At 46.2% G+C, this 13,221-nt stretch overlaps 1 protein-coding gene across 1 annotated transcript in view; it reads right to left on the minus strand.

The window, feature by feature from the left end:
* ZNF638 (zinc finger protein 638) overlaps positions 1 to 13,221 on the minus strand; it is a 426,212-nt gene that overhangs the window by 236,518 nt on the left and 176,473 nt on the right. Inside the window, exon 8 of the mRNA XM_030192174.1 lies at positions 6,851 to 6,979. Within this exon, the coding sequence (XP_030048034.1) occupies positions 6,851 to 6,979 (129 nt within the window). The remainder of the gene's footprint in view (positions 1 to 6,850; positions 6,980 to 13,221) is intronic.

The raw sequence follows: 13,221 nt of genomic DNA on the forward strand, positions 1-13,221 counted from the left end.
TGAAGGGCTACATGATAAGCTTTCCCTCTTTGCGGATAATACCAAATCTGCAATAAGGAAGACACCCCTGATGGTGGATAATGTGAGTAAGAAATAAAAGTTTGAAACAAACTTGTTTACTTGTATAGCAGGTGTTTGAGAACAGGATGAATAGTCTTACTCTTAGGTAAAATCATTCAACAGAGACCATGTGGAATGGTTCCTCACTGCACATGCGCACTTCTCACTTATCGCTGACGTGCGGGACTTGATTAGTCTAGATAACTGATATAAGTTCTACTCTAAGGGGAGGTGGCAAATGAGTAAGAATATCCTTATTGCAGTCCTTTGATAACACCTGCTACAGATAAGTTAAACCGTTTCCTCTAGGGTAGCATTTTCTGAAATACTACCTGTTCCACACTCAGGGCCCAAGCAACAGGCAGAGATCCGAAGTCTCAATGCGTGGATGAGACAATGCTGCGGGGACGAGGGTTTTAGATTTGTCAGAAACTGGGCAGCATTCTGGGGAAGGAGAGCCTATTCCGATCTGATGGGCTTCACCTTAACCAGTGTGGGACCAGGCTGCTGGCGTCAACATTTAAAAAGGAACTAGAACAGCTTTTAAACTAAAAACGGGGGGGGGGGGGGGGGGGGGGGGGTGGGGGGGGGGGGGGGGCCACAGTCGCTCAAAAGCGCACGGTTCAGGATAAGGTATCTTTTGGATATCACCCAAACAGGGAAGAAAAAGTTCCTTATAGGTAAGGATGACAAAGAGACCGTAGTGGATCAGATGGCCTTAAGTAAAAATAACAACAACCAGGCAGAAGATAACGTGATATAAACTGAGCAACAAGCATGCATTGAAATGTCTATACATGGGTCAACAATCAAGATGGCGTCCATGAGAGGGTGTGCTGCCTGAACGCTCCTAAACTTCAAAGCGTCTCGTAGTGTTTTCTTTTTCCCCTACTAATATGGGGAAAAGAAAGGGGAAAACCGGGGCTAAAGCGACTCCTAGCCCCGGTGATACTTTAACCCCTCGACAAATTACTTTAGAGGCTTTTGGACTTCAGGCGCTTGGAGGACAGATCCCTACATTACATAGTAACATAGTAGATGACGGCAGAAAAAGACTTGCACGGTCCATCCAGTCTGCCCAACAAGATAAACTCATATGTGCTACTTTTTGTATATACCTTGATTTGTACCTGTCCTCTTTAGGGCACAGACCGTATAAGTCTGCCCAGCACTATCCCCGCCTCCCACCACCGACTCTGGCACAGACCGTATAAGTCTGCCCCGCACTATCCCCGCCTCCCAACCACCGGCTCTGGCACAGATCGTATAGGTCTGCTCAGCACTATCCTCGCCTCCAAACCACCAGTCCCGCCTCTCCCACCACCGGCTCTGGCACTTGTTTTTGGCACTACTAAAAAGTTTCTCTACCTTCTAGGGCCTTGCTGTCACACCAGACGGCAAACCTCCTCCATTTAAAAGAATAACACCTTTTCATGAAATCTTTCCTGGAAGCAAGCAAAACTCGGGAGACACCCTCTGAAAGGCCTAAAGAGACGACTTCTAAGTTCTCAACATCCAGGCCGTGAGAGCCAGAGACTGGAGGTTGGGATGTAGAAGTGACCCCTCATTCTGGGTGACGAGGGTCAGAAAACACTCCAATCTCCACAGTTCTTCGGAGGACAACTCCAGAAGAAGAGGGAACCAGATCTGACGGGGCCAAAAAGGTGCAATCAGAATTATGGTTCTGCAGTCTTGCCTGAGTTTCAGCAGAGTCTTTCCTACTAGAGGTATGGGAGGATACTCATACAGAAGGCCTATTCCCCAATGTAGGAGAAAGGCATCTGACGCTAGTCTGTCGTGGGCCTGAAGTCTGGAACACAACTGAGGGACCTTGTGATTTGTCTGAGTGGCAAAAAGATCCACCGAGGGGGTGCCCCACGCTCTGAAGATCTTGCGGACGTCCATTTTGAGGGTCCACTCGTGAAGCTGCATGATCCTGCTCAACCTGTCGGCCAGACTGTTGTTTACACCTGCCAGATATGTGGCCTGGAGAAACATACCGTGCTGGTGAGCCCAAAGCCACATCTGGACGGCTTCCTGACACAAAGGGTGAGATCCGGTGCCCCCCCTGCTTGTTGGTGTAATACATAGCAACCTGATTGTCTGAATTAGGATGATCTGGTTGGACAGCCGATCTCTGAAACCCTTCAGAGCGTTCCAGATCTCTCGCAATTCCAAGAAGTTGATCTGAAGACCCTTTTCCGGAAAGGACCAAACCCCTTGAGTGTGAAGTCCACCTACGTGAGCTCCCCACCCTAGGAGGGATGCATCCATCGTCTGCACTTTTTGTGGCTGAGGAATTTGGAATGGATGTCCCAAGGTCAAATTGGATTGAATGGTCCCCACTGAAGGGAACCGCAAAAGTCGGTGAGAGATGGATCACATCCTCTAGATTCCCTGTGGCCTGGCACCACTGGGAAGCTAGGGTCCATTGAGCTGATCTCGTATGAAGCCGTGCCATGGGAGTCACATGAACCGTGGAGGCCATGTGCCCTAAGTGTCTCAACATCTGCCGAGCTGTGATCTGTTGAGACGCTCGAGCCAAGGACACTAGGGCTAGAAGATTGTCTGCCCTTGCCTGGGGAAGATAAGCTCGAGACGTCCATGTATCCAACAGAGTTCCAATGAACTCCAATTTCGGCACTGGAACAAGATGGGACTTGGGATAATTTATTACAAACCCCAGTAGCTTCAACAGTTGAATAGTCATCTGCATGGACCGTAGAGCCCCTGCTTCCGAAGTGTTCTTCACCAGCCAATCGTCGAGATAAGGGAACACATGCACTCCCAGTCTGCGTAGCGATGCTGCGACAACAACTGCCAAGCACTTTGTGAAGACCCAGGGCGCAGATGCTAGGCCAAAGGGCAGTACACAGTACTGAAAGTGCTGAGTTCCCAACTGAAATCGAAGGTACTTCCTGCGAGCTGGAAGTACTGAGATGTGAGTGTAGGCATCCTGTAAGTCCAGAGAGCATAGCCAATCGTTTTCCTGAATCATGGGAAGAAGGGTGCCCAGGGAAACCATCCTAAACTTTTCTTGGACCAGGAATTTGTTCAGGGCCCTTAGGTCTAGGGTGGGACGCATCCACCCTGTTTTCTTTTGCACAAGAAGTACCTGGAATAGAATCCCAGCCCTTCTTCCCCTGGTGGAACGGGTTCAACCGCATTGGCCTTTAGAAGGGTGGAGAGTTCCTCTGCAAGTACCTGCATGTGCTGGGAGCTGAAGGACTGAGCTCCTGGTGAGCAATTTGGAGGCTTGGATGCCAGATTGAGTGTGTATCCTAACCGGACTATTTGAAGAACTCACCTGTCGGAGATTATAAGAGGCCACCTTTGGTGGAAAAAGTATCAACCTCCCTCCAACAGGCAAGCTGCCCGGTACAGACACTTTTACTGAGGCTATGCTGCACTGGAGCCAGTCAAAAGCCCGTCCTTGCTTTTGCTGGGGAGCCCTAGGGGCCTTAGGCGCACAGCGTTGACGAGAACGCGCATGCTGGGGCTGAGCCTGAACCGGATGCTGAGAGGCAGGAGTGTACCTACGCCTATAATAGGAATAGGGAGCACTCCCTCCTCCCTCCAAAAAACCTCCTATGAGAGGAGGCAGTAGCAGAAGACGTCCGACGGGAGAGAGAATCCATGGCAGCATGATGCTTTTTCATCTGATCAACCATATCCTCTACTTTTTCTCCAAAAATTATCCCCCCAGCAAGGAACATCCGCCATTCACTGCTGGGTCTTGTGATCCAGGTCAGAGACACGCAGCCATGAGAGTCTGCGCATCACTATACCTTGAGCAGCTACTCAGGATGCTACATCAAAAGTGTCGTAAGACCCCCTGGCCAACCTCTGCTGCCTGACAACCTGGTGAAAAGGTTCAGCAAGCTCCGGAGGAAGGCTTCAACTAAACTGGACAGTTGCCTCACCGAGTTCCATAACTGAAGAGCTGGTATGTTTGCATCTTGGCGGCGAGCATTGTGGCCTGATACGTTCCTCCCAAAGAATCCAAGGTCCTAGACTCTCTGCCTGGGGGCGCCGAGGCACAGTCTCTAGTACTCTCGGCTCTTCTGAGGCAGAGCCAACCACCATGGAATCGTGAGGGGCCTTCACCATTAGGCTCTCCATGGACTCTGTACTGGGACTCGGATTTCTTGGGGACCACTGGATTAGAGAGAGGGCAAGACCAATTCTGCATCAGCACCCTGAGTGTAACATACTTCTCTTACAACTAAAGCGGCAATATCAGTCCCATGGATACCTGAATGCTGTGTTCCCAAGGATCCCCCTCTCACCAACCCTCTTTAACCTAATGATGACACTAGCCAAACTACTAGACAAGCAAAACCTCAACCCGTACATATATGCAGACGATGTCACGATTTACATCCCATTCAAACAGGACCGCAAGGAAATCACCAACGAAATCAAACAAAGCTTCCAAATCATGCACTCCTGGGCGGATGCTTTTCAACTAAAACTCAACGCAGAAAAAACACAATGTCTTATAATCACCTCACAACACAACAAATAAATTCACACCATAACCACCCCAACCTGCTCCCTACCTGTCTCAAATAATTTGAAAATTCTGGGTGTTACCATTGACCGAAATCTCACATTTGAAAACCACGTGAAGAATACAACTAAGAAAATGTTCCATTCCATGTGGAAACTCAAAAGAGTAAAACCCTTCTTCCCAAGGGCGTTTTTCGAAACCTAGTACAGTCAATGGTATTAAGTCACCAGGACTATTGCAATGCCTTAGAGAAACAGTATTGGTATAGACTACAAGCAGTAAAGAGCGTACAATGGGCTACCTCATGACCCAGATTGGGAAGGCAGGATAGGCTGTAGCTGAGAGCTTGTAGTAGAGAAACTTTGTGGAACGTTAGAAGAACAGACCGACTATACTAAATATTTTTAGGGATGGATATATGGGATTTATTGGAAGACTTGCATTGTAATGCATTGTTTTCTTTTGGGGTGAGAGGAGGAATGGGATGGGCATGGGAAGGGAATAGTTGAAAGTTGGAATTGTTTGAAAATTGCAATGAGAAATTGTAATGCTATTTTGCATGTTTATTGCCTTTTCTTTCAATAAAAATATTAAACAAAGACTGAGGGGGAGAAGGTAGACCAAGGCAGAATGGGAACTCCCACACATGCATAGAGATGTCAAACTCAGACATCTTTAAAGCTGAACATAGTAACATAGTAGATGACGGCAGAAAAAGACCTGCACGGTCCATCCAGTCTGCCCAACAAGATAAACTCATATGAAGAACTACTCCAGCACTCTTAGCCCTGTCATATGACTTCACCTATGCATTTTCCTGGTAAGTCTATGGAGCAGTAACGTTGCTGATCAATAAAACATCAGAAAGAGTTTATTGTAGATACCGCATGTAAACAAATTGCCCGACACAGGCCATGTTTCGCCCAACAAGGGCTGCGTCAGGGGCTACAATAAACAAACAGATTAAATTATAATAAATAAAACATCAAATTTAAATATAAAAACAACATACTTAAAATAAAAACAACATACCACCATAGTTTCTCATATATTCATGAACAAATAGATAATGTATAAGCTGTAAAATGATAATAAATGTTATACATACATGTATGTAAAATGTAAACATGAATAAATATGTGGTGTACATAGAAAGGACCACTTAACACAAATAAATAATCAATCAATCATCCCATCACAAAAAAACGCATATGTATTTAAAAATTGTGTATATATATATATATATATATATATATATATAAGCATGTATACGATTCCCAACACATATAATAAATATCTATGTAAGAACATATACATAAAAACAGCAAAGCAAGGGCACTGATATACAGCAATAGACCTTGAACATATAAATATGTGAAAATATTGTGTAACATATTAAATAATAAAATGTAGTGGTGGACACATACCTAATTTGAAACCTTCTTATTCATATTGCTATTTATTTTTGTTTTTATTTCTTATTTTTAATTTTTCAGTATTATGATCTTTTATCATTGATGATTTGATGTTTATATTTAGTGTTTAATTACATTCATATTTTAGGTTTTCCGTTTTTAGAGTTGCTCCTTTCAGAAGGTTTCAAATTAGGTATGTGTCCACCACTCCATGTTTAGATTTTACATGTATGTATAACATTTTATTATCATTTTATAGCTTATACATTATCTATTTGTTCATGAATATATGAGAAACTATGGTGGTATGTTTTTATATTTTAAGTATGTTGTTTTTTATATTTTAAATTTGATGTTTATTTATTATAATTCAATCTGTTTGTTTATTGTAGCCCCTGACGCAGCCCTTGGTAGGCGAAACACGGCCTGTCGGGCAATTTGTTTACATGCGGTATATCTTCAATAAAATCTTTCTGATGTTATATTGATCTGCTGGCTTCTTTTTCCATATTGGATTTTGCAGATCGTTTGCCTTGTTGTTTTTTGGAAGTAACTTTGCTACCAGGTTGAAATCCCCTACACTATGATCATTCAGGTACAGGAGATAAGGCTGAGAACCAGAGAAGCTGGAAGAAATCCTCTGCAGCTCCTTGGTAATCATTTAAATCTCAATTGCCTCAGATACAAAAGTCACAATGTAAGTAAGCTCTTTGGGGATAGGAAAATATCTTCTTTACATGATTTTAGGTACAACAGAAAGGCATGATCTAGATCAAAAATCCCATCCCATAGGTCTCCTGCTCAACAGAATTTAAAAAATATTGAGAAACCCCTTCCCCACTGTTACCCACTCTGTACCTACCTGCTCTGTAGATTTTTGCTGTTTTGCTATACGCAATTTCACACGTTTTCTATTTATTAGCACTGGAACAGTTTCACTGAATTTTACAGCCGCAACTGCTGCCTCCTTGTAGTTGGTTTCCAAATAGGCCTAAAAAATAAGAAGTTTACAGTTCAGTAACTTAAAAAAAAAATTAACACCTTCGATAAGATAATTGAACCAAAATAGTTTACAGTTCCACCTTTTGTATTTATGTGCTTCATCTACGGGAAACATTTCCTTTTTGGTGTACAGGGACACTAGTAACACTTTTCTAGTGCCAACTAGATGTGCACAGTGCTGCACAGATACGCTTAAGAGGCAGTAAGTTACAGAGAAAGGACAATCCAGTCGAAACACAGATAAAATTTTAGGAAATCTACTTGGTGGAGGAGTGGCCTAGTGGTTAGGGTGGTGGACATTGGTCCTGGGGAACTGAGTACGATTCCCACTTCAGGCACAGGCAGCTCCTTGTGACTCTGGGCAAGTCACTTAACCCTCCATTGCCCCATGTAAGCCGCATTGAGCCTGCCATGATTGGGAAAGCACGGGGTACAAATGTAACAAAAAAAAACCCCAACAGTTAAAATTAACCAGCAACGACTGCCAAGTTTTTACATTTAAAGGCTACATAAAGACTTTTAGTTGTCATATGGAAACAGAAAACTGAATTAACTTAAGGAAGCAAATCCCAGCCCACAGTACAGGCAGGTGCACGAGTTGGAAGTCTGTGATAAAAGTAGTCTGCCTGACCAAGAAGTTGAGTTGGGGTTCAAATCATGTTCTGGCTTAAGAATACTTATTATTCATTTATTATCAATAATAGCTGACCTAAACAAAGAACATTAAAACATGTACATAAACAAAATAAACATACAAATAAAAACAATAAATCAGAACGTATGGCTGCTTCCTCTTACAACTTTCTGAGCTGAAGACCGTCAAATGTACATGTGTATAAAACTACAACTCATGGTTTAATGTTCAGAAATAAAATTCTAGAGTTTCTAGTAAGGATAAACAACAGGGGGAAAAAAAGAAAAAGAAAATACACAAACCACAATACTGTAAAAGCAAATGAAATGGGCACTAGAAAGGTGAGAATTCAGCTTGACCCTGAAAAAATGCCTAGCAACACTAATAGGCAAATCTTACATAAAGCGAATGCTACATACCTGTAGAAGGTATTCTCCGAGGACAGCAGGCTGATTGTTCTCACTGATGGGTGACGTCCACGGCAGCCCCTCCAATCGGAACACTTTACTATCAAAGGCCTTTGCTAGTCCTCGCGCGCTCATGCGCACCGCGCTTGCGCGGCCGTCTTCCCGCCCGAACCGGCTCGTGTTCGTCAGTCCCATAAGTAGCAAAACAAAGCAAGGGAAGACACAACTCCAAAGGGGAGGCGGGCGGGTTTGTGAGAACAATCAGCCTGCTGTCCTCGGAGAATACCTTCTACAGGTATGTAGCATTCGCTTTCTCCGAGGACAAGCAGGCTGCTTGTTCTCACTGATGGGGTATCCCTAGCCCCCAGGCTCACTCAAAACAACAACCATGGTCATTGGGCCTCGCAACGGCGAGGACATAACTGAGATTGACCTAAAAAATTTACCAACTAACTGAGAGTGCAGCCTGGAACAGAACAAACAGGGCCCTCGGGGGGTGGAGTTGGATCCTAAAGCCCAAACAGGTTCTGAAGAACTGACTGCCCGAAACGACTGTCGCGTCGGGTATCCTGCTGCAGGCAGTAATGAGATGTGAATGTGTGGACAGATGACCACGTCGCAGCTTTGCAAATTTCTTCAATAGAGGCTGACTTCAAGTGGGCTACCGACGCTGCCATGGCTCTAACATTATGAGCCGTGACATGACCCTCAAGAGCCAGCCCAGCCTGGGCGTAAGTAAGGAAATGCAATCTGCTAGCCAATTGGATATGGTGCGTTTCCCACAGCCACTCCCTCCTATTGGGATCAAAAGAAACAAACAATTGTTTTTTTTTTTTTTTTTTTTTTTTTTTTTTTTTTTTTTTTTTTTTTTTTTGTTTTGGGGGTGTCCGCTCCAGATAGAAGGCCAATGCTCTTTGCAGTCCAATGTGTGCAGCTGACGTTCAGCAGGGCAGGAATGAGGACGGGGAAAGAATGTTGGCAAGACAATTGACTGTCAGATGGAACTCCGACATCACCTTTGGCAAGAACTTAGGGTGAGTGCGGAGGACTACTCTGTTATGATGAAATTTGGTATAAGGAGCATGAGCTACCAAGGCTGAAGCTCATTGACTCTACGAGCTGAAGTGACTGCCACCAAGAAAATGACCTTCCAGGTCAAGTACTTCAGATGGCAAGAATCCAGTGGCTCGAAAGGAGGTTTCATCAGCTGGGTGAGAATGACATTGAGGTCCCATGACACTGTAGGAGGCTTGATAAGGGGCTTTGACAAAAGCAAACCTCTCATGAAGCGAACAACTAAAGGCTGTCCCGAGATAGGCTTACCCTCTACACGATAATGAAAAGCACTAATTGCGCTAAGGTGAACCCTTACAGAGTTGGTCTTGAGACCAGACTCAGACAAGTGCAGAAGGTAGTCAAGCAGGGTCTGTGTAGGACAAGAATGAGGATCTTGGGCCTGGCTGTCACACCAGACGGCAAACCTCTTCCATTTGAAAGCATAACACCTCTTCATGGAATCTTTCCTGGAAGCAAGCAAGACTCGGGAGACATCCTCAGAAAGACCAAAGGAGGCAAAGTCTACGCTCTCAACATCAGGGAAGAAGCCATTCGAAGTTTAAAGACGCCAATTTGAGGCAATAGAGGGGTGAAAGTTTGAAACTTGAAGGTTTGAAATACCAGCCCTTGAAATAGCCCGGTTGTGGCGAAACAGGGTTCTCCTGTTGGGCGTATGATTATTGGACATCATGGAAAAGAATTGATATTCAGAAGATGCAAGCTAAGTAATATTTTGAATAAATTCACCGTAATTGTGGCGTGATAAATAGCCTCTACCTTTTTGTATTGTTAAAGGTGTATGCACAAGTATTTTATGAATAAGAAGAGTGGAGTTTTTTTTTGTGAAGACTAGTGATTGAAGAAAGGAGTTCTCTTACTTTGAAAGGTATTTCTTCAAAGAGAATTTTTCCTGTGGTTTCTGAAGTCTTTTTTCTCCACGCATTTTTCATAATATACGTGAATCCACACCTGCAATACAGGGATCTAAATAGTAGAATGGTTGGAAAACACTCCAATCTCCACGGTTCTTCGGAGGACAACTCCAGAAGAAGAGGGAACCAGATCTGATGCGGCCAGAATGGAGCGATCAGAATCATGGTTCCACAGTCTTGCTTGAGTTTCAACAAAGTCTTCCCTACCAAGGGTACGGGAGGATATGCATACAGGAGGCCGTTCCCCCAATGTAGGAGAAAGGCATCTGACGCTAGTCTGCCGTGGGCCTGAAGTCTGGAACAGAACTGAGGGACCTTTTGATTGGTCTGAGTGGCAAAAAGATCTAACAAGGGGGTGCCCCATGCTTGGAAGATCTTGCGACAACTCTCGAGTTGAGGGACCACTCGTGAGGTTGCATTATCCTGCTCAATCTGTCGGCCAGACTGTTGTTTACGCCTGCCAGATACATGGCTTGGAGCAACATGTCATGACGGCAAGCCCAAAGCCACATCCCGACGGCTTCCTGATACAGGGGGGCGAGATCCAGTGCCCCCCTGCTTGTGATGTAATACATGGCAACCTGACTGTCTTGTCTGAATTTGGATAATTTGGTTGGATAGCCAATCTCGGAAAGCCTTTAGCGCATTCCAGATCGCTAGTAACTCCAGGCGGTTGATCTGAAAACCTGTCTCCTGGAGGGACCAGCATCCCTGGGTGTGAAACCCATCGACATGAGCTCCCCACCCCAGGAGACACACATCCGTGGTCAGCACTTTTTGCGGCTGAGGAATTTGAAAGGGACGTCCCAGAGTCAAACTGGAGGGAATTGTCCACCAATGCAGAGATTTGAGAAAAACTGTGGCCAACTGGATCATGTCTTCCAGATCCCCCGCAGCTTGATACCACTGGAAGCTAGGGTCCACTGAGCTGATCTCATGTGGACACGGACCATGGGAGTCACGTGAACTGTGGAGGCCATGTGGCCGAGCAATCTCAACATCTGCCGAGCTGTGATCCGCTGAGACGCTCATACCCAGGAAACCAGGGACAAAGATTGTCTGTCCTGGAAGGTAGGCATGAGCAGTCTGGAAGTCCAGCAGAGCTCCTATGAATTCTAGTCTTTGAACTGGAAGAAGGTGGGACTTTGGATAATTTATCACAACCCTAGTAGCTCCAGGAGTCGAATATCACCTGCATGGACTGTAGAGAGCTCCTGCCTCTGAGGTGTTCTTTATCAGCCAATCGTCGAGATAAGGGAACACATGCACTCCCAGTCTGCGTAAAGACGCCGCCACAACTGCCAGGCATTTCATGAACACTCTGGGTGCAGAGGCGAGACCAAAGGATAGCACACAGTACTGAAAATGCCGTGTTCCCAGACGAAATCGAAGATACTGCCTGTGAGCTGGCAGTATCGGGATGTGAGTATAAGCATGCTTTAAGTCCAGAGAGCATAGCCAATCGTTTTTCTGAATCATGGGAAGAAGGGTGCCCAGGGAAAGCATCCTGAACTTTTCTCGGACCAGATATTTGTTCAGGGCCCTTTGGTCTAGGATGGGACGCATCCCTAGTTTTCTTTTCCACAAGGAAGTACCTGGAATAGAATCCCAGCCCTTCCTGCCCCGGGCTCGACCACATTGGCGCAGAGAAGGGCGGAGAGTTCCTCTGCAAGTACCTGCTTGTGCTGGAAGCTGAAAGACTGAGCTCCGGAGGGCAATTTGGAGGTGTTAAAATCAAATTGAGGGCGTATCCTAGCCGGACTATTTGAAGAACCCAACGGTCAGAGGTTACGAGAGGCCACCTTTGGTGAAAGACTTTAACCTCCCCCCCCCCGACCGGCAGATTTTCCGGCACAGACACTTATCTTGGCTATGCTCACCTGGAGCCAGTCAAAAGCTTGTCCCTTGCTTTTGCTGGGGAGCTGCAGGGGCCTGAGGCGGTGCACGCTGTTGACGTGAACGAGCGCGCTGGGGCTTAGCCTGAGCAGGCTGGCAGGCAGGTGGCTTGTACCTATGCTTGTTATATGCGTAAGGCACATTCCTCCTTCCCCCGAAAAAAACGTCTACTGTTGAGGTAGATGCTGAAGGCGTCCGATGGGAGAGCTTGTCGAATGCAGTGTCCCGCTGGTGGAGCTGTTCTACCACCTGTTCGACCCGCTCACCAAAAATGTTATCCACCCAGCAAGAAGCATCCGCAATCCGTTGCCAGACTCTATTCTCCAGGTCAGAGGCACACAACCATGAGAGTCTGTGCATCACTATACCTTGAGCAGCGGCCCTGGACGCAACATCAAAAGTGTCGTGAACACCCCTGGACAGGAATTTGCGACACGCCTTCAGCTGCCTGACCACCTCCTGAAAAGGCTTGGCCTGCCGCACATTGTTCCGCATGTGAATGCTTGTGTAGAGCTGGTAGGATTGGATTTTGGACACGAGCACAGCAGAATGGTAGGCCTTCCTCCCAAAAGAGTCCAGAGTCCTAGACTCCCGCCCCGGGGGCGCCGAGGCTTAATCCCTAGTACCTTGACCTTTTTGAGAGCCAGATCCACAACTCCAGAGTCATGAGGCAACTGGGTCTTCATCAACTCCGGGTCCCTGTGGATCAGATAATGGGACTCAATCTTTTTGGGAATCGTGGGGTTAATGGTTTCGTCTAGTTCGCCATCAATGTCTATTTCAGGACATTATGAAGGAGAACAGTGGACGATTACTTAGGTGGCGAAGGACAGTCCAGGACCTCGAACATCTCAGCCCTGGGCTCCTCCTCAGTAACCACTGGGAAGGATATGGCCGTAGACATTTCCCGGACAAAAGACGAGAAAGACAGACTCTCCGGGGGAGAAAGCTTTCTCTCTGGCGAAGGGGTGGGATCAGAAGGAAGACCACAAGATTCCTCGTCAGAGAAATATCTGGGGTCTTCCTCTGCGTCCCATGAGGCCTCACCTTCGGTATCTGAGACAAGTTCACGAACTTCAGTCCGAAGACGAGCCAGTCTCGACGCCAAGGAACCAGTCCTCGATGGTGGTGCCGAGAAGACGACTCCTGTGCTACCGGCGATGAAAGCTCCCTCCAGCGACATCGAGTCAACCTGGGTGGCAGCAGAGGCTGATGCCGCAAGCGGTACCGACGTCGCTGTCCTCACCACAGGCGGAGAGCCAACAGCTGCATCTCTCGACGGTACAGGTGCAGATGAATGCAGCAG

Source organism: Microcaecilia unicolor, chromosome 2 (assembly GCF_901765095.1).
Source record: "Microcaecilia unicolor chromosome 2, aMicUni1.1, whole genome shotgun sequence".
NCBI classification, from domain to species: domain Eukaryota; kingdom Metazoa; phylum Chordata; class Amphibia; order Gymnophiona; family Siphonopidae; genus Microcaecilia; species Microcaecilia unicolor.